Here is a 22,364-nt window from a genome sequence, read left to right on the forward strand (position 1 = left end):
AATGGAGGAGCTGTCAATGTTCAGTGGAGAGTGGTCGCTCCGTGCTCTCCTGAAGTCAACAACCATCTCTTTTGTTTTGTTCACATTCAGAGACAGGTTGTTGGCTCTGCACCAGTCTGTTAGCCACTGCACCTCTTTTCTGTATCATTCTTGCTGATGAGACCCATCATGGTCGTGTCATCAGCGAACTTGCTGATGTGGTTCGAACTGTGTATTGCAGCACAGTCGTGGGTCAGCAGAGTGAACAGCAGTGGACTGAGCACACAGCCCTGGGGACCCCCGTGCTCAGTGTGATGGTGTTGGAGATGCTGCTCCCGATCCGGACTGACTGAGGTCTCCCAGTCAGGAAGTCTAAGATCCAGTTGCAGAGGGAGGTGTTCAGGCCCAGCAGTTTCAGCTTTCCAATCAGGTGCTGAGGAATGATTGTGTTGAATGCTGAACTGAAGTCTGTGAACAGCATTCGAACGTATGTGTCTTTTTTGTCCATGTGGGTGAGGGCCAGGTGGAGGGTGGTGATGATGGCATCGTCTGTTGAACGGTTGGGACGATACGCGAACTGCAGGGGGTCCAGTGAGGGGGGCAGCAGGGTCAGCACTGCAGCTGACTCGTATTGCTTCATACTGCCAAATCATATCGTTTCCTCGCGGCCCAGTAGCACATGCTTTGCGGCCCGGTACTGGTCCATGGCCCGGTGGTTGGAGACCACTGTTCTAGGCCGTATAGTTCTTCTCACTACTACCATGGGCAGGATGCTCTGAAGCCTTAGCGTTCCTGAATGGATAACTTCTTTCACCACCACTCTGAATTGATTTTACAACCTACAGACTCATGTTCTCAGTATTACTTTTATTTACACAATTTGCCTTTTTCATTTTGGTTGTTTATCAGTCTTCATAAAACTCATACCACACATACTTGAGGAACTGGAATTTAAATGGTGCCTTTAAAGAAATAAAACTTCCCAAGACACTGTACATCTGACGTGCAATCACTTAACAAGTCTATCTGACCAATACCTTGGGGAAAAATAATTCACTGTGAAAGGCAAGAGTGATAGAGATGTAGAGTTGTTCAGGGAGAGGAGATCAGGCATGACATCTTGATACTGAGGGTATGCCTGCTATGATGGTGTGATTGAATTTGGAATTCATAAATGGTCAGAATTGTAAGAGCATAGAAATTGAGAATGTGAAGAGTGGGAGAGTTGTAAAGTTGTGAAGTAGCTTGTTACTCAGCTAAATTTATGATTTGATTAACTATTTTTTGGTTGTCCTCTGTGCCTATATGTCAGGTCTTGGCCTGAAATGTCAACTGTACTTTTTTCCCTAGATACTGCCTGGCCTGCTGAATTCCTCCAGCAATTTGTGTGTGTGTTGCTCAGATTTCCAGCATCTGCAGATTTTCTCCTCTTTATCATTAAAGAGTACTCCATTTTCACATGGCACTTACAGCTCAGAAACAGGGCAGTCACCTTAGTTGCCCTCTGCCGGTGTTCAACCCTGCTCTTTCACAATTACCATACCTTTTTACTTCTGCATTGATTCAGATTACCCTTGCATGCAATTCTTCTATTCAAAAATTGGGAATAAGTTCCACATTTCATCACTTGGGTAAAGAATATCCTCCTGAGTTTCCAATTGGATTAATGGGAAACTTGTGTGATCTCTTCAACAATGAAGACATACCTGTGCAATCACACCGACAACAGTTTAAGTATTTCTATTAGGCATCCTTCAACTTTCTCTTTTACGGAGGGAGGAGCCTGATAGTTATAAATTTGTGGTTTGGTAAACTAAATTGTTGTTACTGGGAAATTGATTTATTATTGTCACATGTACAGAGTGAGGTACAGTAAAAAAAAATTTTGTTTTGCATCCCATCCATACAGATCATTTCATTACAACAGTGTACTGTGGTAGTGCAAAGGAAATCAATAACAGAACACAGAATAAAGTGTTGCAGTGGCAGAGAAAGTGCAGTACAGGTCAATGATAAGGTTCAGGGTCATAACCCAATAAATTGTGATATCAATAGTGTATCTGCTCCATCATGGGTACTAGCCTCCGTAGTATCCAAGATGTCTTCAAGGAGTGCTGCCTTAGGATGCCCACTACCAAGGACATGCCCTCTTTACACTGTGACCATCAGGAAGGAGGTGCTTAAAGCCACACTCTCAGCGATTCAGGAACAGCTCCTTCCCCTCTGCCATTTGGTTTCTGAATGGACATTGAACCCATGAACACGACCTCACTACTTTTTGATTTCTGTTTTTTGCATTACTTATTTTAAGTTAACAATTTAATAGACATGCATAAACTTAACTCAGGTTTTTTGATTCTCTAGACATTGTACTGCTGCTGTAAAAGTTAACAAATTTCACAACATATGCTGGTGATTTTAAACCAGATTCTGATTTTATTGTACAAGGTTACCATTCAGTAAGTAGTATAATAACAACAGGATAAGCTGGCCGGTGGTGTAGTGGCATCTGCAGTGGACTTTGGAGGCGAGTGGTTCCAGGTTCAAATCTGGTTGGCTCCTTGCATGCTTTCCACCTGCGCTGGGCTGAGTGTCAGCTAGCTCCTCAGCCTCTTAAAACAAACAAGAATGCTACAGAAATGGCAAAGTTGCTGCCCAATGCACCACAAGGTGTGGAAAAGAACAACAAGTTGTCCTTGAACATGGTAGTATATGCTTTCAGTCTTATAACTGTTGCCCATCGGGGGCGGGGGAGAAGAGCAAAGGTCTGGTGTGTATGGGGTCTTTGATTATGCTGGCTGCTTTACTGGGACGGTGAGAAGTGCAGGTGGAGTCCCGGGGAAGGGAGGCTGGTTTCTGAGATGTGATGAGCTGTGTCCTCTATTCTCTGCAGTTTGGTGATTGGATTGTTCCTGGGAATCTTTTACTATTTTACTATTTAGTAAAATAGTAAAAGAATAGTTTACTATTTTCATAAGATGGAGGCTAAAATTTTGTGCATTATTTGGTGTTGGGCACTGATGATTCTGTACATGTTATGCAGAAGATTATCCTTAGATTTGGTGCCAGTGGTTCAGGATAATTGCTAGCACTGCTATGTACTGGCAAAGAAAGCATATGGCTTGCTTGCCTTCATTGCAAAGGGCATAGAGTATTAGAGTTAGGAAGTCATATCGTAGCTACTTAAACCTCTGGTTGGATTGCAACTGGGGACTTGCATGAAGTTCTGGTTTCCCCATTACAGGATGGATGTGGAAGCTTTGGAAAGGGTGCAGAGGAAGTTACCCAGGATGCCACCTGGATTAGATGGTATGAGTTTTAAGGAGAGGTTGGGAAAGTTTAGATTGTTTTCTCTGGAGTGTCAGAGGCTGAACAGAGATCTGATGGAATATTATAGAATTGAGAGGCATAAATAGGGCAGATAGCCACAATCGTTTTCCTCTGTTCAATGGTGGATACAAGAAGGCATATCTTGAAGGTTTTTAGAAAAGTACATGAATATGCAGGGAATGGAAGGATATAGATCATGTGCAGGTGGGCGGATTAGCTTAATTCTACATTGCATTTGTCACAAATGTGGGCTGAAGGGTCTGTAATGGTTTAGTGCTGTTCTATGTTCTGTGGAGTAAAAAGCCACTATCAGGATATGGAGCACCCAGCTGCTATTGGATGCCTTCAAGAAGCCTAAGAGAACATCTTTGCAGGAGCTCATTTGCAGAGGATCTGAATACAAAGCCCCTGCAGGATTTTGGTCCAGTACCCCATCTTTCAATGTACGAAGTAATCTATGAATGCCTGTACCTCAGTACACCAGCCTGGCAGGCAGCCATTATGCGTATTAATTCCCCAGAGGTGCTCTTAGATTCCATAACAAATCTCCATCTGCAGTTTGCACACTTCGTGGCTTCCTTCAGGGCTAATTAAATCAACAAAGTAACATTAAATGAAGGGTTACATTAGGAAGATAGGATAGGAGAGGGCCATTCAGCTCTCTGATCTTGTACTGCCACTTGATCTAATGGTCAGTCTTTATCCCATCTGCCTTGCCTTTTATCTGTAATAGCCTTGCCTAACAACAAATTTATAGCTTTCTGTTGCTTCCCTTCCTCTTCATTATTCTGTACTCAGCGCGTTTTACTCTAAGACATTCAGTTTTAAGGAATCATCAATTATATTTTCCACTGACTCGGCAATTTGCAATATAAATACTAATATGCCAAAGGACACATAACTCAATCTCTGTCTCACCAACTGTGGTTCAGAGCACACATCTCTCCTATGAGTTAAAACACTTAGTTAATTCATTACTGCGTATTTGCTGCATATTAGATCAATGTATTATGTATTTTATAAGTAATATTTAGTTCATTTCCAAGGAAGGACTGAGCAGTCGTGTATAATTTTGACTGATGGCATTGCTTGGCAGATCAGTTGGAGCAATTCCCTGAAACTTTGTTGGGTTCAGTAAGGAACATCTGTTGAGTTCTTGGTTATAAAATAAACTAATAGCATCGAGTCTCTTCAGGAAAACCTTCTGTTTTACAGTGTTAGCTGAAACCATGTTCACCAGGATAATCCACGTTTGTCTTTTTGCTGACAGTCAACACTGGCGCACCTCAGGGATGTGTGTTTAGCCCACTGCTCTACTTTCTTTACATCCACGATTGTGTGGCTAGGCACAGATCTAACACCATTTACACATTTGCCCATGACAGAACTATTGTTGGCAGAATTTCAAATGGTGATGAAGAGGCATACAGTTGTGAAATAGATTAGCTGGTTGAGTGGTATCACAACAGACACCTTGTGCTCAATGTCAGTAAGACGAAGGAATTGATTATGGACTTCAGGAAGAGAAATGCAGGGGAATATACACCAGTGGATCAGGAGTGGAAAGGGTGAGCAGTTTCAAGTTCTCGGGTGGTAACGTCACTGACAATTTATCCTGGACTGAACATGTATTGATGCGATGCATGGATGCAGGTACAAAGAAGGCACAACAGTGGCTATAGTTCATTAGGAATTTGAGAAGAATTGGTATGTGACCGAAGACACTCGTAAATTTCTACAGATGCACCATGCAGAGCATTATAACTGGTTGCATTACCGTCTGGTATAAATGGGAAAAGCTGCGGAAGTTTGTAAACTCTGCCACCTCTATCATAGGCTTCAGCCTGTCCAGTATCCAGGACACCTTCAAAAGGCAATGCCTCAGAAAGGCAGCATCCATCATTAAGGACATGCTTATACATACATATATATACATACACACTTATTGTAATTATTAGTTTTTATTATTATGTATTGCAATGTACTGCAATGCTGAAAAACAACAGATTTCACAGCATATACCTGTGATATTAAACCTGATTCTTTTGGTTATGGTGTTAGCTGTAGTTTGTTTGGTTACATTCTCACCACTGATTCAGCAGGTTGTGGGTTAAGGCAGTCTAGAGAAGCGAGCACCAGAAAATCGTCTGAGATTTCAGTGTAGGGCTGAAAGTGACAGGTTCAAGATGACTGGCAAAAGAACCTGAGGGAAGGTAGAACTTATGGAACATAAAACAATACAGCACAGGGACCTGCACTTGCTCTGTGATATCTGTGCTGAACTCGATGCCAAATTTAACTAACCCCTTCTGTTTGCACATGATCTATATCACTCTATTGCCTGCTCATTCCGAAAACCTCTTGACTGCTACTACCATATCTTCTACTACCATTCTCCCTGGAAGGCTGTAACAGGCACCCAGTCAAATAAATCCTTGCCTTCAGTTCTTTAAACTTTCCCCTCTAACCTTAAACGTATTTGATATTTCTACCCTTGGAAAACTATTCTATTTAATCAATCTATGCCTTTCATAATTTTATGAATTTCTATCAGGTCTTGTGATACGTGGAGATGTTGTATTACAGACCTGGAACCCTCTACTTTCAAAAGATAGTGGGAGCAGATTTATTAGGAATGTTAAGTTGGATAAGCTCTTGAAGGAAATGTATTTGAAGGACATCATGAAAGAGACAGTAGTAAAAGGACTGCTTGAAGCTGGCCCAGGGCTGAAGGGTGGGAATCAAGTCCCAATCCAGAGGTTTGAGCATGTACGTTTTGGCTAGTGTGTTGGTGCAATACTGAGTGAGGTAGAAATGTCAGTTTTCAGACTGAACGATGGAATGAGATCCAGACTGCACTCCTTGGATAAATGTGAAAGAATGTAAATGTGAATGAATGATAAATGTAAAGTCTTATTTTGAAAAAAGAGCAGGGGAGCTCTGTCTCCAAAATCTGTCCTTTAATCCCATTATTTTAAAGAATAAAGTTATCTGATCATTATCACTGCAGGAACTTACTATGCATAAATTGGCTGTCACACTTTCTGCATTAGTACAGTAATTAACGTAGTTTTAAAAGTACTATTTTGTTCAAAAAAAACCTTCAGGATATCCTGTGGTTGAGAAAGGTACATTCAAAATGGAAATGTTTCTCTCTATTTTGCCATTGTAAGGAGCAGAATGGCTTCTTTCTGTGTGGTAAAATAGACTGTATGGACAATGGTCTGTATGGTGGGCAGAGCAGACCAGTGTGTCAATTATCTTCCATTCTTTTTGAGCTGTTTTGTTGTAACTTTGTCTGTCTGGGTTCATTCCTTCCATCAGTGTCTGACTGTGAGGTGGAGTAAGTGGAGTGAAGACCTTGGTACTTTTCCTCTTTGCCAAGTTGCACTGCAGTTATTTCCAGTAGCAGAATGGAGATCATGACTACACTGTAAGTGTCCTCATAACCTCCGTTCTGCTGACCACTTTCAGTTAATTAGCATTTCTTGTGTCTTGAACCTTGTACTTGTAGCTAAACCATGGTGAGATTGTGCTCAATCAGAGAATGATTGAAAGGAATAGTGTAGATGTATTTAAATTGAGGTTAGTTAAGTCCTTCTTTACTCTGGCCAATTTGTGATTCCCAGTCAACTGATGTGGTTGACACTTATCAATTGAGGACTATTGGGCTTGGGCAAACTTTTATCATTTGGGTGAATAAATAACATTTGGACTGCTGAGCTCGAGTTGACGTAGGGCAAACCCAGTAATGCTGTTTTCCTGGCTTTTCCCCCGCAGTACTCTGAATTATTTAATCTCATGCCTCTCTAGTTCCCTGTTTGAAGGCATTGATTGACTCTTTTGTTAAATCACAGAATTATTACATATACAGTGTGGAAAAATAGGCTTTTCACCAGACATCAAAAACTATCTTTGCTCATCTTGTTGTTGGTGCAGATGAGACGGACTAAATATCCTCCTCTCTTGAGTCATTCCACAATCGATGCAAGTACCTCTTGAGACTTAAGTCACTTGCTGGTCAGAAATGTGTTAATTTTAAGAGCAGACACGAGGAAATCTGCAGATGTTGGAAATTCAAACAACATGCACAAAATGCTGGTGGAACACAGCAGGCCAGGTAGCATCTATAGGGAGAAGTGCTGTCGAAGTTTCGGGCTGAGACCCTTCGTCAGGACTAACTGAAAGGAAAGATACTAAGAGATTTGAAAGTAGGAGGGGGAGGGGGAAATGCGAAATGATAGGAGAAGACTGGAGGGGGTGGGATAAAGCTAAGAGCTGGAAAGGTGATTGGCAAAAGTGATACAGTCCTGGAGAAGGGAAAGGATCATGGGACGGGAGGTCTAGGGAGAAAGAAAGGGGAAGGGGAGCACCAGAGGGAGATGGAGAACAGGCAGAGTGATGGGCAGAGAGAGAGAGGAAAAAAAACAAACAACTAGATATGTCAGGGATGGGGTAAGAAGGGGAGGAGGGGCATTAATGGAAGTTAGAGAAGTCAACGTTCATGCCATCAGGTTGGAGGCTACCCAGCCGGTACATAAGGTGTTGTTCCTCCAACTTGAGTGTGGCTTCATCTTGACAGTAGAGGAGGCCATGGATAAACATATCAGAATGGGAATGGGACTTCCACTTCCCTTTCAGTTAGTCCTGACGAAGGGTCTCGGCCTGAAACGTCGACAGCACTTCTCCCTATAGGTGCTGCCTGGCCTGCTGTGTTCCACCAGCATTTTGTGTGTGTTGTTTTAATACTGAATTTTTGTGCTTTTCAATATAGGTGCTAATGAAACAAGCATTGCAATGGTCAATGGATTTGATATTGGGACCTGGTGATTGTGGGGGTGGCATTTTTAAAAAAAATACTGAATTAAGGTTAGTGTACCTTTGTGGGTTTCCTCTATTATGTATTGTTCAGACAACATCACAAACTATTCATGTAATTATGCTTTTTTATTTACATAGATGTAACTTTTACATATGTTTGATGCCTGCTTTCTCCGTCCATCCAACTTGCTTTGTTTGATGAATCCATTCATTAAATAAGGCATTCATTAAATAATATAATGTAAGCTGCTTCTGATATTTCCAAATTGTTAAAACCTTGTCAAATTGAAAGATGAATACCAATCATAGCATCCATTAATTTTTAACCTTTATCTGTAGGAAGAAGACTTCTGTTGTGTGAAGCTTGATGTGGATATGATGTGATTTAATCAGAGCAATGTTATGATAATATTTCCCCACCTTCTTTCCCGACCACACATGTGTACGCAAATGCCATGCTCAGTTCACCGTGACAGTCATGAGAACCTCTGTTCTTTTAAGAGGTACTAGAGAGATCATTACTGCTTTATGTGTTCTGGAAAGATTCCCTGTTTTGATGTTCTAGGAGGTCCATAAGGAAATGCTGCCATCTGGCACATTGTAGGTTGCAGGAGTACATGCTGAGAGATGCAATGAAGCTTTGTGCAGCCAGTGCAAAGGCTCTGTGAAAAGGACCACAACACTGTCCACAGAACCTTCCACTATAGCTGATGGAGACCCCAGGGGTTACATGAGTGGCAGCAGATCTCTGGCTTTAAAAAAAAAAGTACTGAATGTACTGACCACGTAACAAAAATTATACATATTATAAAAGAATAAACATATTTTGTTTTTGAAATGTAAAAAGCAATGTTCTAGGAGACTCTTTATTAGTGACAGGACTTTGAGCATTGTGAACATATACAATGAGAATGTCACATAAGAACCCATTTCCCATTTAACTTGGCATGCAGATTTTGGTGTGGGGCCCTTTTATCTTCCAAGCATTCAGAATTGACTTTGAAATGGCAGTAAAGATGTAAGGATGGGGTGGCGGAATTTCTTTTTGTAAAAGCAGATTTAAGTATTTGAATTGAACAGAAGAAATAGAGGTAGGAGTTGGCCATTGGGCCTGCTGACCTTACTCTGACATTCAATAAGATCATGGTTGATCTGTGGACTCGGCTCCACCTGCCTGTCTTTCCCCATTACCCTTATGTAAAAATATATCTAACTATATCTTAAATGTATTTAGTGAGGTAGCCTATGCTGCTTTGGCACGAGAATTGCACAGATTCACTACTCTCTGGTAAAAGCAGTTTCTCCTCATCTGTCCTAAATCTATTTTCTTGAATCTTAAATGTATGTCCCTTAGTTCTAGTGTCAATTACCAATGGAAATAACAATCCTGACTCTATTATCTATTACTTTCATTAATTTATGTTTCTATAAGATCCTCTTTCATTCTTTTGAATTCCAACAAGTGTAGTCCCAGGCGACTCAGTCCCTCCTCATGGGTTAACAACCTCATATCTGGAATCAATCTGGTGAACCTCCTCTGCACTGACTCCAAAGCCAGTATATCTTTCCTCAGATAAAGAGATCAGAACTGCATGCAGTACTCCAGGTACAGCCGCACCAATACCTTGTACAATTGCAGCATAGCTTCCCTGCTCTTAAGTTCAGTCCCTCTTGTAAGGTGAACATCCTGATAGCCTTCTTGATAATTGGCTGCCTGTTTTTCCTAAGGTCCTACGTAACCAGTAAGCAGAAGTAACTGATGGCAATTTTACCAAGAACAAGGCTTTCAGTTTTGTCTATTAGTTATGTTTATCAGAAAAGTAATTAAGTGTAGTTTCAAACTTTAGTCCAATTTATCTAAAACATGTTGAGTGTTCCAAGTAACTGCACAATCCTCTGGAATTGGATCATAAACTGAAGAGATTCTGCAGATGCTGGACTTCCAAGGCAACACATACTAAATGCTGAACCAAGCAGCATCTATGGAGAGGAATAGACAGTCAATGTTTCAGGGTAAGACCCATCATCAGGACTGGAAAGGACTGGACAGGCCAGAAGCCAGAATAAGAATGTGGGGGGAGGGGAAGGGGTACAAGCTGGCATGTGATAGGTGGAAAATCAGGTGGGTGTGTAGAGGAGGGGGGATGAAATAGGAATCATGGAAGTGATAGGTAGAAGACTTAAAAGCTGAAGAAGCAGGGATCTGATAGGAGAGGAAAATGGACTATGGAAGAATGGGAAGGAGGGGGAGACTCCGAGGGAGGTGATGGGCAGGTGAGGAGAAGCGAAGGGGTAAGAGGGGAGCCAGAATTGGGAATGGAAAAGAGGAAGGAGAATAGTGGAGAAATTATTGTAAGTCAGAGAGATCAACGTGCATACCATCAGGCAGAGGCTACCCAAACAAAATATGAGATGTTGCTCCTCTAACCTGAGGGTGACCTCATTGAGGTATTAGTGGAGGCCATGGACTAACCTGTTTGCTGTTTACATGCACTGTGCACAACATGCACTTTGAAATATATTTTATTAACTTATCATTGGTAATGTTTTATGTGCTGTGTGACGTATGTTTTGTGGGTGCATTGTGGTCTGAAGGAATGTTGTTTGGTTGTATATATGTACAGTCTATTGACAATAAAATGATCTTGAACTTGGCATGTTAGAATGTGAAAGGGAAGTCAAATTGAAATGGGTGGCCACCGGAAAATCATGCCTTTTGTGGCAACGGAGCAAAGGTGCTGGATGAAATGGTCCCCTGATCAATGGCCTCATTGATGTAGAGGAGGCTGCACCAGGAATACCAGATACAATAGATAACCCTGACAGACACTCAGGTGAAGTGCTGCCTCACCTGAAAGGGCTGTTTGGGGCCTTAAATGGTGGTGAGGGAGGAGGTGTAGGGGCACTCGTTCCTCCCCACTGATTTCCCTCCTGACATTTATCCCTGTAAGTGGGACAAATGCTACACCTGCTGCACTGGTTGTATTTGAAATTAATTACTGACAGACCCTTTGATTCAGCTATAGGACCACATACAATGTTCTTACCTGCAGTGTTTGAAGACATAGTCCTAAATGCCAGCAGTTTTAACCACTGGGCTCACTATCACTACATTTATCATATTGGGCTGCTTTTCTAAGAAAATAGTATAGCTCTGTCCATTTTGGAAACAAAATGGTTCCTGCATCATTCCTCACAAACTACCCTGGTTTTAAGTGTGACCAGAAATTTCCAGTCTCTGCTTGTGTGAATGTGTGAAATTCCTCTGCTAACTTTCCACACTTAACTTTTCACAGCTCTGTTAACTCTTGCCAATGAGAAGCTTCTTGAATACAAACCATGACTATCTAAAATGTTTAATGTTGCCTTGAATGACCTAATTTACTCAACTCACATATTCCGTCAGGTGTTTTTGCACAAACCATTGTAGAATATTTATCATCTCTTGCTAAAGGAGAGGCTGATGCCACACTGTCTATTAATTGCATAGGTGCTTTATACAGGGCATCTTCACAGCAATGCACTTGGGATAACTTGTATAAATATTGTATTATATAGGTAGCCATGGAGTATCCTGCTCTCTTCAGTTGGATTCCTTTTTTGAATCTTTTGACAACCCATAATTTTTTACTTCAGAATTTAACAATTATATACTTTGCAATAATTACACACTATTGCACTATAAATGAAGACACTCATGAGCAAAAAGATACACAGTGGAGCCCATTTATTGTCATTTTCTACTATGGTGCATTAGTATTTTTCTTTTGATCACACATCCACTATTAAAAATATGGTGCAGTGATTTAAAGCTAGTTTTCTGTGAGAGGAACAACAACATAATGCCAACTGTTATTTTTGTGCCTCAGAAATGAGTTTACCCCATTTATAAAACAATCATTTCATCTTAATTTCTATTTTCTTTGTTGGTTAACGTAGTTCGCATGTTGTATAATTCTTTTGCTATGCATACTTTTATAATTACATCACATTTTGTTTTCTTTCTGTTTTATTTAAGGTTGAAAGGAATGGAGCGAGTTCTATTCTACTGGTGTTCCTTCCCAACACCATGATCTGACCTGATGGATTTAAATGAAGGATCCAAAGATTCTGGAGCATCCTTTCATCAGCTGCTAGCCAAGAGCAAAGAACAAAGGGAGCGAATGGATGTTGAAGATCCACAAACTGAGGCAAATGGAAACTACGAGCAAGGAGTAACCACTGAACCACAAGATACCAAGGACTCGGGTGGTAGTGGCGATTTGCTGATAAAGGCAGACTCTGATGCTCGTAAAAGGAAAATCAGGTTAGAGGATGGCGAGCGGACGTATACTGATCACCCTCCAGCCAAAAGATTGAAAACTGTCACTGTTGAAGAATCTCAGGGTAGCAGAAACACTATGGTTTCAGAGGCCGTACCTCTGCCATCTGACTTACAGCCACCTCTGACGCATACAGGAGAGGAGCAAAATGAAGCAAAGGGAACTGCTGAAGGCTGCCAAAATCAAGCCAGAAAGATCATAGCTGGAGTAGCTCTAACATGCCCTTCTTGCAACTTTCTGGCGAAAAATAAAATTGCACTAAAAATTCACACCAAGCAATGTCACTTCAATGACAACAATCTCGTCTGTGATATCTGTAATGTTAAAAGCCCATCAGAGGAGAGTCACAGAAAGCACCTTTCTTCTGTTCTCCATAAAAAGCGAACAAAAAGCACAAGGGAAAGTACAGGCACAAAGGAGGGATTTAACTGTCGGCTTTGTGGCCAGTTAATGCCTTCACGTTATGACTTAGACAAGCACATTAAAGAGAATCATTCCAAAAGGTCAAAAACCCATGTTTGCCCTCATTGCAAATTCAAAGCAGCAAGTGGAGCATCTTTGCAGGTGCATCTCAAACGCAAACATGTGCAAAAAGAAAGTTTAGGTTGTGATCTCTGTGGCTTCCGGTGTTATGATGAAAACCTGCTGAAAGCCCACTGCCGTGGGAAGACTCACCTCCGCCGTAAGAATCTCGCTGCACGAGGTGGATACATACATTTGCTCTCCAAAAAGAGGCTTCCTGTTGAATCTAGTGCCAAAGGCAAAGCAGAGAGAGCAAAATGTATCAGCAATGATGGCCCAAGTTTGCGCAAAAAAAATAAAAATTTGGGGAGAGCAAAGAATAAGAGTACTGCCCAAAAGAATAATAGAAGTGCAAAGTGTGTAGAGAGTCTAGATAGTGATCACTGTGAAGAAGCTCCATCGAGTAAGGCAGACGACGAAGTACAGCTTGCTGATAGTCATGCCAGAAAAACATCTCCCCAAAAAACTTCAAGAAGAGTAAAAGAGCCATCTGATTTGCTCCAAGAATCGGTTGGCAAACAAAGATTAAAGTGCTCTGATGAAGGTCATATCAGCGGCTTGAGACCACAGAGCACGCGTTGCATAGACAAGGTTGAACGCAGTCAGCAGATGAAAAATAAGGGCCAGTTTTCTCAAGAAGAGGTGGGGAAACAGAGGGCTTCTCGAAACCGAAGAGAAAGCCTTTTGAAGATGGATAATAGACGAGGTAGAGGGCGTCCTCCTGGCAGGAGGAATGTTATTCCTGACATCCAGCGTGGTCAAGCGAAACTTGCTGGAAAGAAGAATCAACGTGTAAAATCAAAACATAAAATTGCCAGAGCAACAGTTCAACTTGACAGCAATCCTGAGAATCAAGGTGGAGTTGGTGATGCAGACTCATCAACTGGGACTGAGGCAAGCTTAGAAAATAAGAAGTCTTCCAAAAAAAGTTGCTCAAGTCGAAGTGAAAAAGCTGAAGCAGCCACACCGGTAGCTCTTCAGGAGCCAACACTAGTTAAGAACAGTAATGGGAACATGTCTCAGGTTCAAAACCTTGTGACCCCATCTACCATCCAAGCAGATAACAAAACTCCCAACCCTGAGAATCCTGAATCGAAGCTAAGCCCAGCCGATCGCAAAGCCCTCCGCACTTGCTCTTACTGTGACCATGTGTTTCAGAACAGGAAGGGGTTGGAGGTTCACATAAAGAGACGCCACACAAAAGAAATGGACTTCCACTGTCAGCCATGTGGCTACGCTTGTGTCACTAAGGGTGATTTTGAAAAACATTGTCAAAGCAACAGGCATCAGTTGAACTTCTCCCAAATTGACTGTCGACTCTGTGCATTTGTAACCTTAAATGAAGGGGCTCTGAAAGAGCACATGAGCCAAGAGCACAAAATAGCCTTTTACTGCTCTGCGTGCAGAGTACACTTTTCATCAGAAGAGGATCTAGTGGACCATGAGGGCTCAGAGCAGCACAAAAGTCTTGTGCTTGCCCAGCAAAAAGATAAGATGTTGGAGCAAATTGAAAACCAGCAGCCAAGGAAAGTGAATCCAAGTAAGACCACTTCAGATGGTAATGGAGATCCCACCATCCCAAAATGTGGCCTTTCGTTTAAAGATCCTCAGAAGCCTTCCATAGCAAGAGTGGTTGCAGGGAACATTTTGAGACGTTCAACACACAGCAAGCTTCAATTACAATGCAAGAGCTGCTTTTACAAAGCTCGATCAGCAACGGTACTTTTGAAACACATAAGACTCAGGCATGCACAGGAGTATCGATTTCTTTGTAAAGTATGTAGCCTGCACACAATTAGCAGGGAAGCTATGGAAAAGCACGTTAAACGGAGTAGACACATTGAGAATGCTAAGAAAAGAAACCTAGGGCCATCACTGGAGGAATGTGTGGAGGAGGTGTCCATTGGGGTTCAGGATGTACAAAATACTATAAAGACCACTGGGGCTTTGGGGAATGTTAATAGTGAAATAGACAAAGGCTTTGTTCAGGTCCTTGAACCATCAAAATCCAAACAGGTATTTGTTGTAACCTGGGAAATATCAGAAGGTGATGCAACCAGCGTGGAAAATGTTGAAAAAGGTAATGACCATGCATCAGCAGAAGGCATCAAAAAAGGACGGCCTAAAGGGAACATTTCTCGAACATGTCCCCATTGCGGTTTATTGGCTTCCAGTGTGACAAACCTGAATATTCACATAAGGCGGAAACACAGTCATCAGTACAGCTACTTTTGCAAGGCATGTAACTACTACACTGTCACCAAGGGAGACATGGACCGTCACTGCAACACAAAGAAACACAAGAGTCGTGCTGATGTCTCCAAACCTGTAGAGATCTGTAGGAAAGCCACTATGTCGAACAATAAAGACAATCCTCAAATTGTTGGGACTGATCCCCCTGCATTTCCTCCAGCTGACTGTGTTGAGCAGAGTAGCAGTGCTCCAGATCTGGCGATACATGAAGTAAAGGGGCAGTCTGGAGTCACTGAGGACTGCACTCAGGTAAATCTCGAGAGTGATCTTCCAGTACAAAATAAAGAGCAAGTAGATGAACAAAAAGGAACGGAGGCAAGCCTTGAGGTAGAGCCAAATCATATGGGGCAGGATGACAGTTCATCCAGCACAAAACGACTCAAAGGGACCCCCACCACTACTTGTATATATTGTGGCTTTGTTGCTTATTCCCAGGCTACCCTGGAGTTGCACATCAAGCGTAAACACACAAAAGATTTTGACTACTATTGCATGGCATGTGATTACTATGCTGTCACTAGACGTGAAATGATGAGACATGCTTTTACGGAAAAGCATAAACTTAAAAGTCAATCCTACCTGAAATTAAATCAGGGTAAAGGGCAGTCTGCGGTGCGTGCATCGATAACAGTAACCAGCGCACCAAAGGGTGGGAATCAGAAGGAAGAGACGGATTGCCCACTTCAAGAGATAAGCAATGAAGGGGAAAAAGCTTCAGAACTTCCTCAAGAGGCTACACAGGAGTCTGCTTTACATACTGAACCTAAGAGAGTGCCAGAAAGCAATGAGATAACTAATGATTGCAAAGAGACAACAGCTGTGCTTGAGTCAACAGGACCACAAGAAAAATCCTTCCAAAATGAAGTAGTGAATCAAGGAGAGCTAATTGAGACAGTACCTGCAGTGCATAATTCGGAGAATTTTTCTGAAGTTGAACCCAGAGTAGTAAATGAAAAAAATGCCTGCCCAGGTGCCGAGAGTTCCTCTGTAGATTTGAATTCTGTATCAGGGAAGTCAGGGGAACTGGAGGGCACCAAAGATCAGGTTGGTGATGTACCTACAGAAGGTGATTCAAATCAGTGTATGGACATTGTCACGATGCAGAACACCAGTGTGGCAAGCAATGATGCTGAGGCTCCTCAGGTAAGACAGGCGGATGATCTTCAAGGAGGTGTCCTTGGAGCCGAGAGGCCGAAAGATAATAAACCAACGAAAGAGACCATGAATTTGGATAGAAGACCTAATGAGTTGATTAATTCAGATAGAAACATTTTGAATGGCAGTGGTTTGGCAGAATATGCAAACGTGCAAATGCGACCTTTAGCCCTTCCAGGAGGCAGTGAAGGTAACACAATGGAGCAGCCCGCGAGGAATTCAGATCACCTTCAACCTAATCGTGTGCAGCAAGTTGAGAGCAGCTGTGAAGATATTGCAACAAATTCTAGTTCAGAGGTACCTGGGCAAAGCGAGGGTGAACGTGAGCAGGTTATTGAGTGTGAGGAGGCTCAAGATAAAGGTGATGCACCCTTGAAGGAGAAGGCCAAAGATGTGAAAAATGCAAATGACGTGAGGCAAGATCCAGAAGGTAATACAGTAGAAGCAGCTGAGAGTTCTAGTGAGGACCTCAGAAAGTTGGAGTTCCAGGGTAAGGGACTGCAAAAATATTTTGAGTTTGATTCCTCCATTGTGAGATTGAAGAGCAAGTCTGGCACTGAAAAACCTGAGTGTGCTGAAAATAGTGAAGATAGCCAGGGAGCAGATGGGATCTCACCCAGCGAGTGGGCTGTAGCAGTTTATAAGACAGACCCTTCACAGGCTGCAAGGAAGAGGAAGGCAAAAGGGGCCTTGCTGCAGGACCCGAAACGCATTCGCTGTGAAGACTGTGGGTTCCTGGCTGATGGTGTCAATGGGTTGAATGTCCACATTGCTATGAAGCATCCTTCTGCTGAAAAGCACTTCCACTGCTTGCTGTGTGGGAAGTCATTCTATACTGTGAGCAACCTGCACCAGCACTTGGCCAGTGTGGGTCACCAGAGGATGGAACAGGAGAGCATAGAAGAGTTGCCAGAGGGTGGTGCTACCTTCAAATGTGTCAAGTGCAGCACCCCTTTCGAATCGGAGCAGGATCTTTTTGTTCACATTAAGCAGAAACACGAGGAAATGCTGAGGGAAGTAAATAAGTACATCGTGGAAGACACTGAGCAGATAAATTATGAGCGGCAGGAAAACCGAGGGAATGTCTGCAAGTATTGTGGGAAGGTGTGCAAGAGCAGCAATTCCTTGGCATTTCTTGCTCACATCCGTACGCATACTGGTATGTATGTCTATACAAGCATAAGTTACTTTGTCTCACAGCCCCTCTTGTCCTACAAGTATAGTTCTTGCTGATTCCTGAAAATCAATTGTAACAATATGAATCTTTTGGGAAAGATGATGTATGCAAAAAGTTGGACAATTGTAGACAAGGGAAAATAAATTCTGGTTCACGGGCAGCTTTCCAACTGTGATATAAGATGTATTGTGTGACGCGAGATGTATTGTGTGACATGACTTTAAGAAACTACTTAACCTTGAAATATAAGATCACGATATAACCGTCTCCCTCACAACACTCATTTCATAAATTGATCATTACTTTAGCAGTCTTAGAGGCCTGGGATTAAGTGTTCATATTATTTGATGCTTATTGATAAGTCCACTCAAGTGGTGAGCATGTTGCAAGTCTTTATGCAATTGTCCAGTTAAGGCACGTTACCTATAACTGATGTGTCTATTACCTGAATTCCGTTGTAATTATAGTCCATAAGTCTTGTAAATGTGCTAAAGCTCACTAAAAGCATACCAAATCTGAAAGAGAGTCAAAGATGCATTGTGTTCCAAGCCAATAATTTAAAATAATCGATGCATGCTTCTGAGCACTTAATTTCCCTTGTGTTTTGATAGCTAATCATTCTTTATCCATTAAGATTTGTTCTATAATTTAAAATGTAAAATATGTTTTCAGTGACTACACTTAAGATCAGGGTATGTTCACCAGGTTAAGTATTGCTGGATACAGTTCTGTTTGATGATGTATGCTAATTCTATTCACGATCCAGTTAATGTGATAGCTAAAGTAATGTGACTACCACAAATGACACTGTGACCTTTATGCCGCAAAATTGCAGCATTGGTAACAGTGCCCTGCACCAATCAGAACAATATTGGATTTTGCTGTTGTTTAGAGCTTTGCTAAGATGGGGAAAGAACAGAGCTAAAGGAGGCTGATGAATAATATGGTTTCCACTTTAATAGATGTAAATAATATTAACTTGTGCTAATGCAAATCATCAGATTATCAGTCAGAATTAGTGAGCCTTGTTAAATGCCATTTACGCTTCAGTATTCACTTGAGGTATGTACTTTGCAAGGAATGCTTTTTTTTTAACTTGGATATTTCTCTGTTCAATTATGGTGCAGTTTACAGAATAAACTATATTTGATAATGTTAATTATTGTGTATTAGTTCCATAACTATAAGTGCGAATTCTTCCAGCATTCTTAAGTTGTATGAACCCACTTTGCTTTATACTGATCATCTACACGAACAGAACCACAAAGAAAGCATTAAGAAAATTCTATTTGTAATTTATTCATTGTGGTTTTTGGGAGGCTATCTCACGGTGGTGGTTAATTTTTAATTATTTTTTACTTTGCTGAACGAATCATGAGAAGACATAGACCCAGAAGTAGCAATGGGTCCATGATACTTTATAGGATTCTCTTGCCCAAGTTCTCACATATAAGGGACTGGAGTAGCATTAGGAAAATTAGCTATCTTGGTGTTAGAAAGGTGGTGGGTTTCAGTTTCTTCCTTAAGGTATCCATAGTGGCAATCAATAGGCTCTAAGCAGCCCAAAGGCTGCAAGTCCATCATTCATGGATGCAAGCTTAGTGGATCTGCTAGTCTTTTCCTTACAATTTCCTGAAGCTTCTGGGGTGGATCTATCTGTGCAGGGAAGTGATATGATGCTACTCTTACTATTAGCACTGATATCCTCGAAAGGACAGATTGTGAGAGACAGTGATCCTGTGGGTAGGGGGAAAATAAATGAGCACACAAAATTTGAACAGTCACAGAGTACTGAACAGGTTTTTGGAGTACCTGGAATTACACATAGAAGTTTTGCATCAGAAGTTTTGTTTCAGTCCTCCAGAAGAAGTTGCGAGATGGTGACATCTCCAACTTCATTTTCCAAGATTTGTTGTCAGTATTTGGCAAGGAACGCAGTACTTTTTAAGGGGCGTCTCATTCTTTCTGTTGTGTAGAGATAACTTTCGATATACTTTCCACCCTATCTCCTGTATATATAAATAAAGGAAAAAAATGCTATTCCCTTTTCTCAGTTTCTTCGCCTCGACCTCATCTGTTCCTAAGATGAGGCTTTCCACTCCAGGACATCAGTGATATCCTCTTCCTTTAAAGAATGGGGTTTCCCTCCCTCTATTACTGATGCTGCCCGTACCCACATCTCCTACATCTGTGCTCATTCCATATTCCCGCTGCCATAACAGTGGTAAAGTCCCTCTTGTCCTTGCCGACTATCCCATGAGCTCTGCATCCAGCACATCCTCCTCCACAACTTCTGCCATCTCCAAAGGGATCCTACCACTAAACATGTCTTTACCTCCCCCTCCCCCTGCTTTCTGAAGCGATCAATCCCTCCGCGATTCCCTTGTCCATTCGTCCCTCCCCACTAATCTCCCTCCAGGCACTTATCTCTGCAAGTGGCCTAAGTGCTGCACCTGCCCAAACACCACCTCCCTCATCTGAATTCTGGGCCCCAAGCCAGTCCTTCCAGGTGAGGCAACATTTCACCTGCGAAGCTGCAGGGGTTGTCTTTTGTGTCCAGTGTTCCCAATGTGGCCTCCTCTGCATGGGTGAGACCCATTGTAAATTGGGGGAACCGCTTTGCCGAGCACCATCTGCCACAATTGTGACTTCCCGGTGGCCTAACATTTTAATTCTGATTCTCGTTCTGATGTGTCGATCCGTGGCCTCCTTGTGCAAAGCTGAGGCCACCCTAAGGACCATCGGCAAGCATGATAAAATAATAATAGTAGCCCGCTCGCTAAGGTGCATTTTACTTAAATAGATTACACAACATCTGTTCAATTCTCGTCAGAAGCCCATGGCCTAGTTCTCAGTTGCTTCATTTCCAAGGGAGTGTACAGGACCTATAAATGTAGAGCTGTATTTACAGCTGGGGTCGTCTATTGTGTCCATTTCCATACTGACATCTTGTGCCATGGTGAGGCCACCCTTAGGGTGGTGGAGCAACAACTTGTATTCCAACTGGTGAGCCTCCAACTTGATGGCATGGATATTGATTTCACCTTCCGGTGAACAAACTCCCCTTTACCCCCCCCCCCCCCCACATTCCCCACTCTGACCTTTCACTTCTCACCTGCCTGTTACTTCCCCCGTGGCCCCCTCCTCCTTCCCTTTCTCCTATTGTCCACTCTCCTCTCCTATCAGATTTTTTTTTCTTTATTCTCCTGCCTTGACCTTCCACCCCCCCCCCCCCCCCCCCCCAATGCTGGCTTCACCTACCTCCTTCCAGGTAGATTCTCCCCCACCCACCTTTTTACTTAGGCATTTTGCCCCTTCATTTCTGGTTCTGAAGAATGGTTTCAGCCTGAAATGTTGAATGTCTACTCTTTTCCGTAGATACTACCTGACCTGCTGAGTTTCTCCAGCATTTTGTGTGTTATGCTTTAGATTTCCAGCATCTGCAGATTTTCTCGTGTTTGTAACTTTCATGACCTTATTTTACTCTGTTTTATAAAAAATATATTGTAATGCACAATGTGTGGTTGGAGGAGAAGATGTAATGGAGAATTGTTTTTGGATTGTAAGCTCGGGGATTTCAATGGACGTGCTGCCACTGAAGAATAGATTAGTAGTGGATGAAAATTTAAACCTGATAAATGGACACCAGTGATGGGATTTAAAATGGAGATGATCAAGAGGCCAGAACTGGCATAATACACAGATCTGAGAGTTGCAGAGCTGAAGGAAGAGAGGAGAGAGGGGTTTGAAAAGAAGGCCAGGAATTTTAAAATCAGTCTTGCCAGAATAAGCAGAAAAGACACAGTGCGTGAGTGAGTCTTAATATGGGTTAGAAAATTTTTGTTTTTTTATTCCAGTGTATAAATGTAGTGAGGTATTAGATAAATATATTTAAATGAATTAATTTAGGTGATTCAGTCCTAACCTCTTGTAAGTTAAGTAGTTGTTTAAAAAAAAAAAATCAGCTAATTTGGTCAATGTATGCCTCCTGTACTGATGATATCATGTTCAGCATGCTGGCCTTGGTAAAACTGACCTCAAAGCTGTTGGAAAGCTGCCCAAAAATAAGAAGACACTAGGAAATTGAGTTATTGCTTCTCTATCTGCAAAATACTGCCTTTTCTTCCAATGATCTAGAGCTCGTTTTTTTCTGCCCTCTTTGATTTGTATTTTGGCAGATTAATGACTTTATTTGCTGAGGAAATACGACTGCTGTCCAAAAGAGTATTTGCAGTCATCAGCGGTATATGTACGCTTTGAATAGACAGAATCCTGGCTTTCTTTCTATGTGACGATTATTCTTTCAGCTGCTCCTAGGAAGCACACTGGGCTTTTATAAGTTGTTATTTGAGATTTGGCCTATTACAGGGGTGTCATCTACAAATTTGTAGGTGGAGTTAGAGCATTTTGCACTCATCTGACAGCACAAAGAGCACATGGGAGAAGTGATTCAAAGTTCAAATTAAATTCATTATCAAAGTAATATATGTCTTCATGTACAACCTTGAGTTTAATTTTCTTGTGGGCATTCACAGTAAATACAAGAAATCCAAACGAATCAGTGAACTAGGATCAGTGAAAGACCACTCAAAGCCAATGTGCAAATACAAAAAAGAAATAAATAAATAATAATAATAAACATTGAAAGCATGAGATGAAGAATCCTTGAAATCGAGTCTATGGGTTGTTGGAACTTTCAGTGATGGGGCAAGTAAATTGAGTGAAATTATCCCGTTTGGTTTAAGAGCCTGATGGTTGAAGGGTAATAACTGTTCCTGAACCTGGAAGTGTGGGTCCTGAGGCTC

General features: G+C 41.9%; 1 protein-coding gene across 2 annotated transcripts in view; it reads left to right on the plus strand.

The window, feature by feature from the left end:
* Positions 1-22,364, plus strand: part of znf407 (zinc finger protein 407) — a 464,904-nt gene that overhangs the window by 32,381 nt on the left and 410,159 nt on the right. The window contains exons 1-2 of one of the 2 annotated variants that reach the window (XM_073050495.1): positions 8,555-8,633; positions 12,149-17,541. In XM_073050495.1, the coding sequence (XP_072906596.1) occupies positions 12,213-17,541 (5,329 nt within the window). In that variant the 5' untranslated portion in view covers positions 8,555-8,633; positions 12,149-12,212. Of the gene's footprint in view, positions 1-8,554; positions 8,634-12,148; positions 17,542-22,364 lie in introns of those variants that run through there. The other variant, XM_073050486.1, reaches the window with a different exon arrangement.

Source organism: Hemitrygon akajei, chromosome 1 (assembly GCF_048418815.1).
Source record: "Hemitrygon akajei chromosome 1, sHemAka1.3, whole genome shotgun sequence".
NCBI lineage: Eukaryota > Metazoa > Chordata > Chondrichthyes > Myliobatiformes > Dasyatidae > Hemitrygon > Hemitrygon akajei.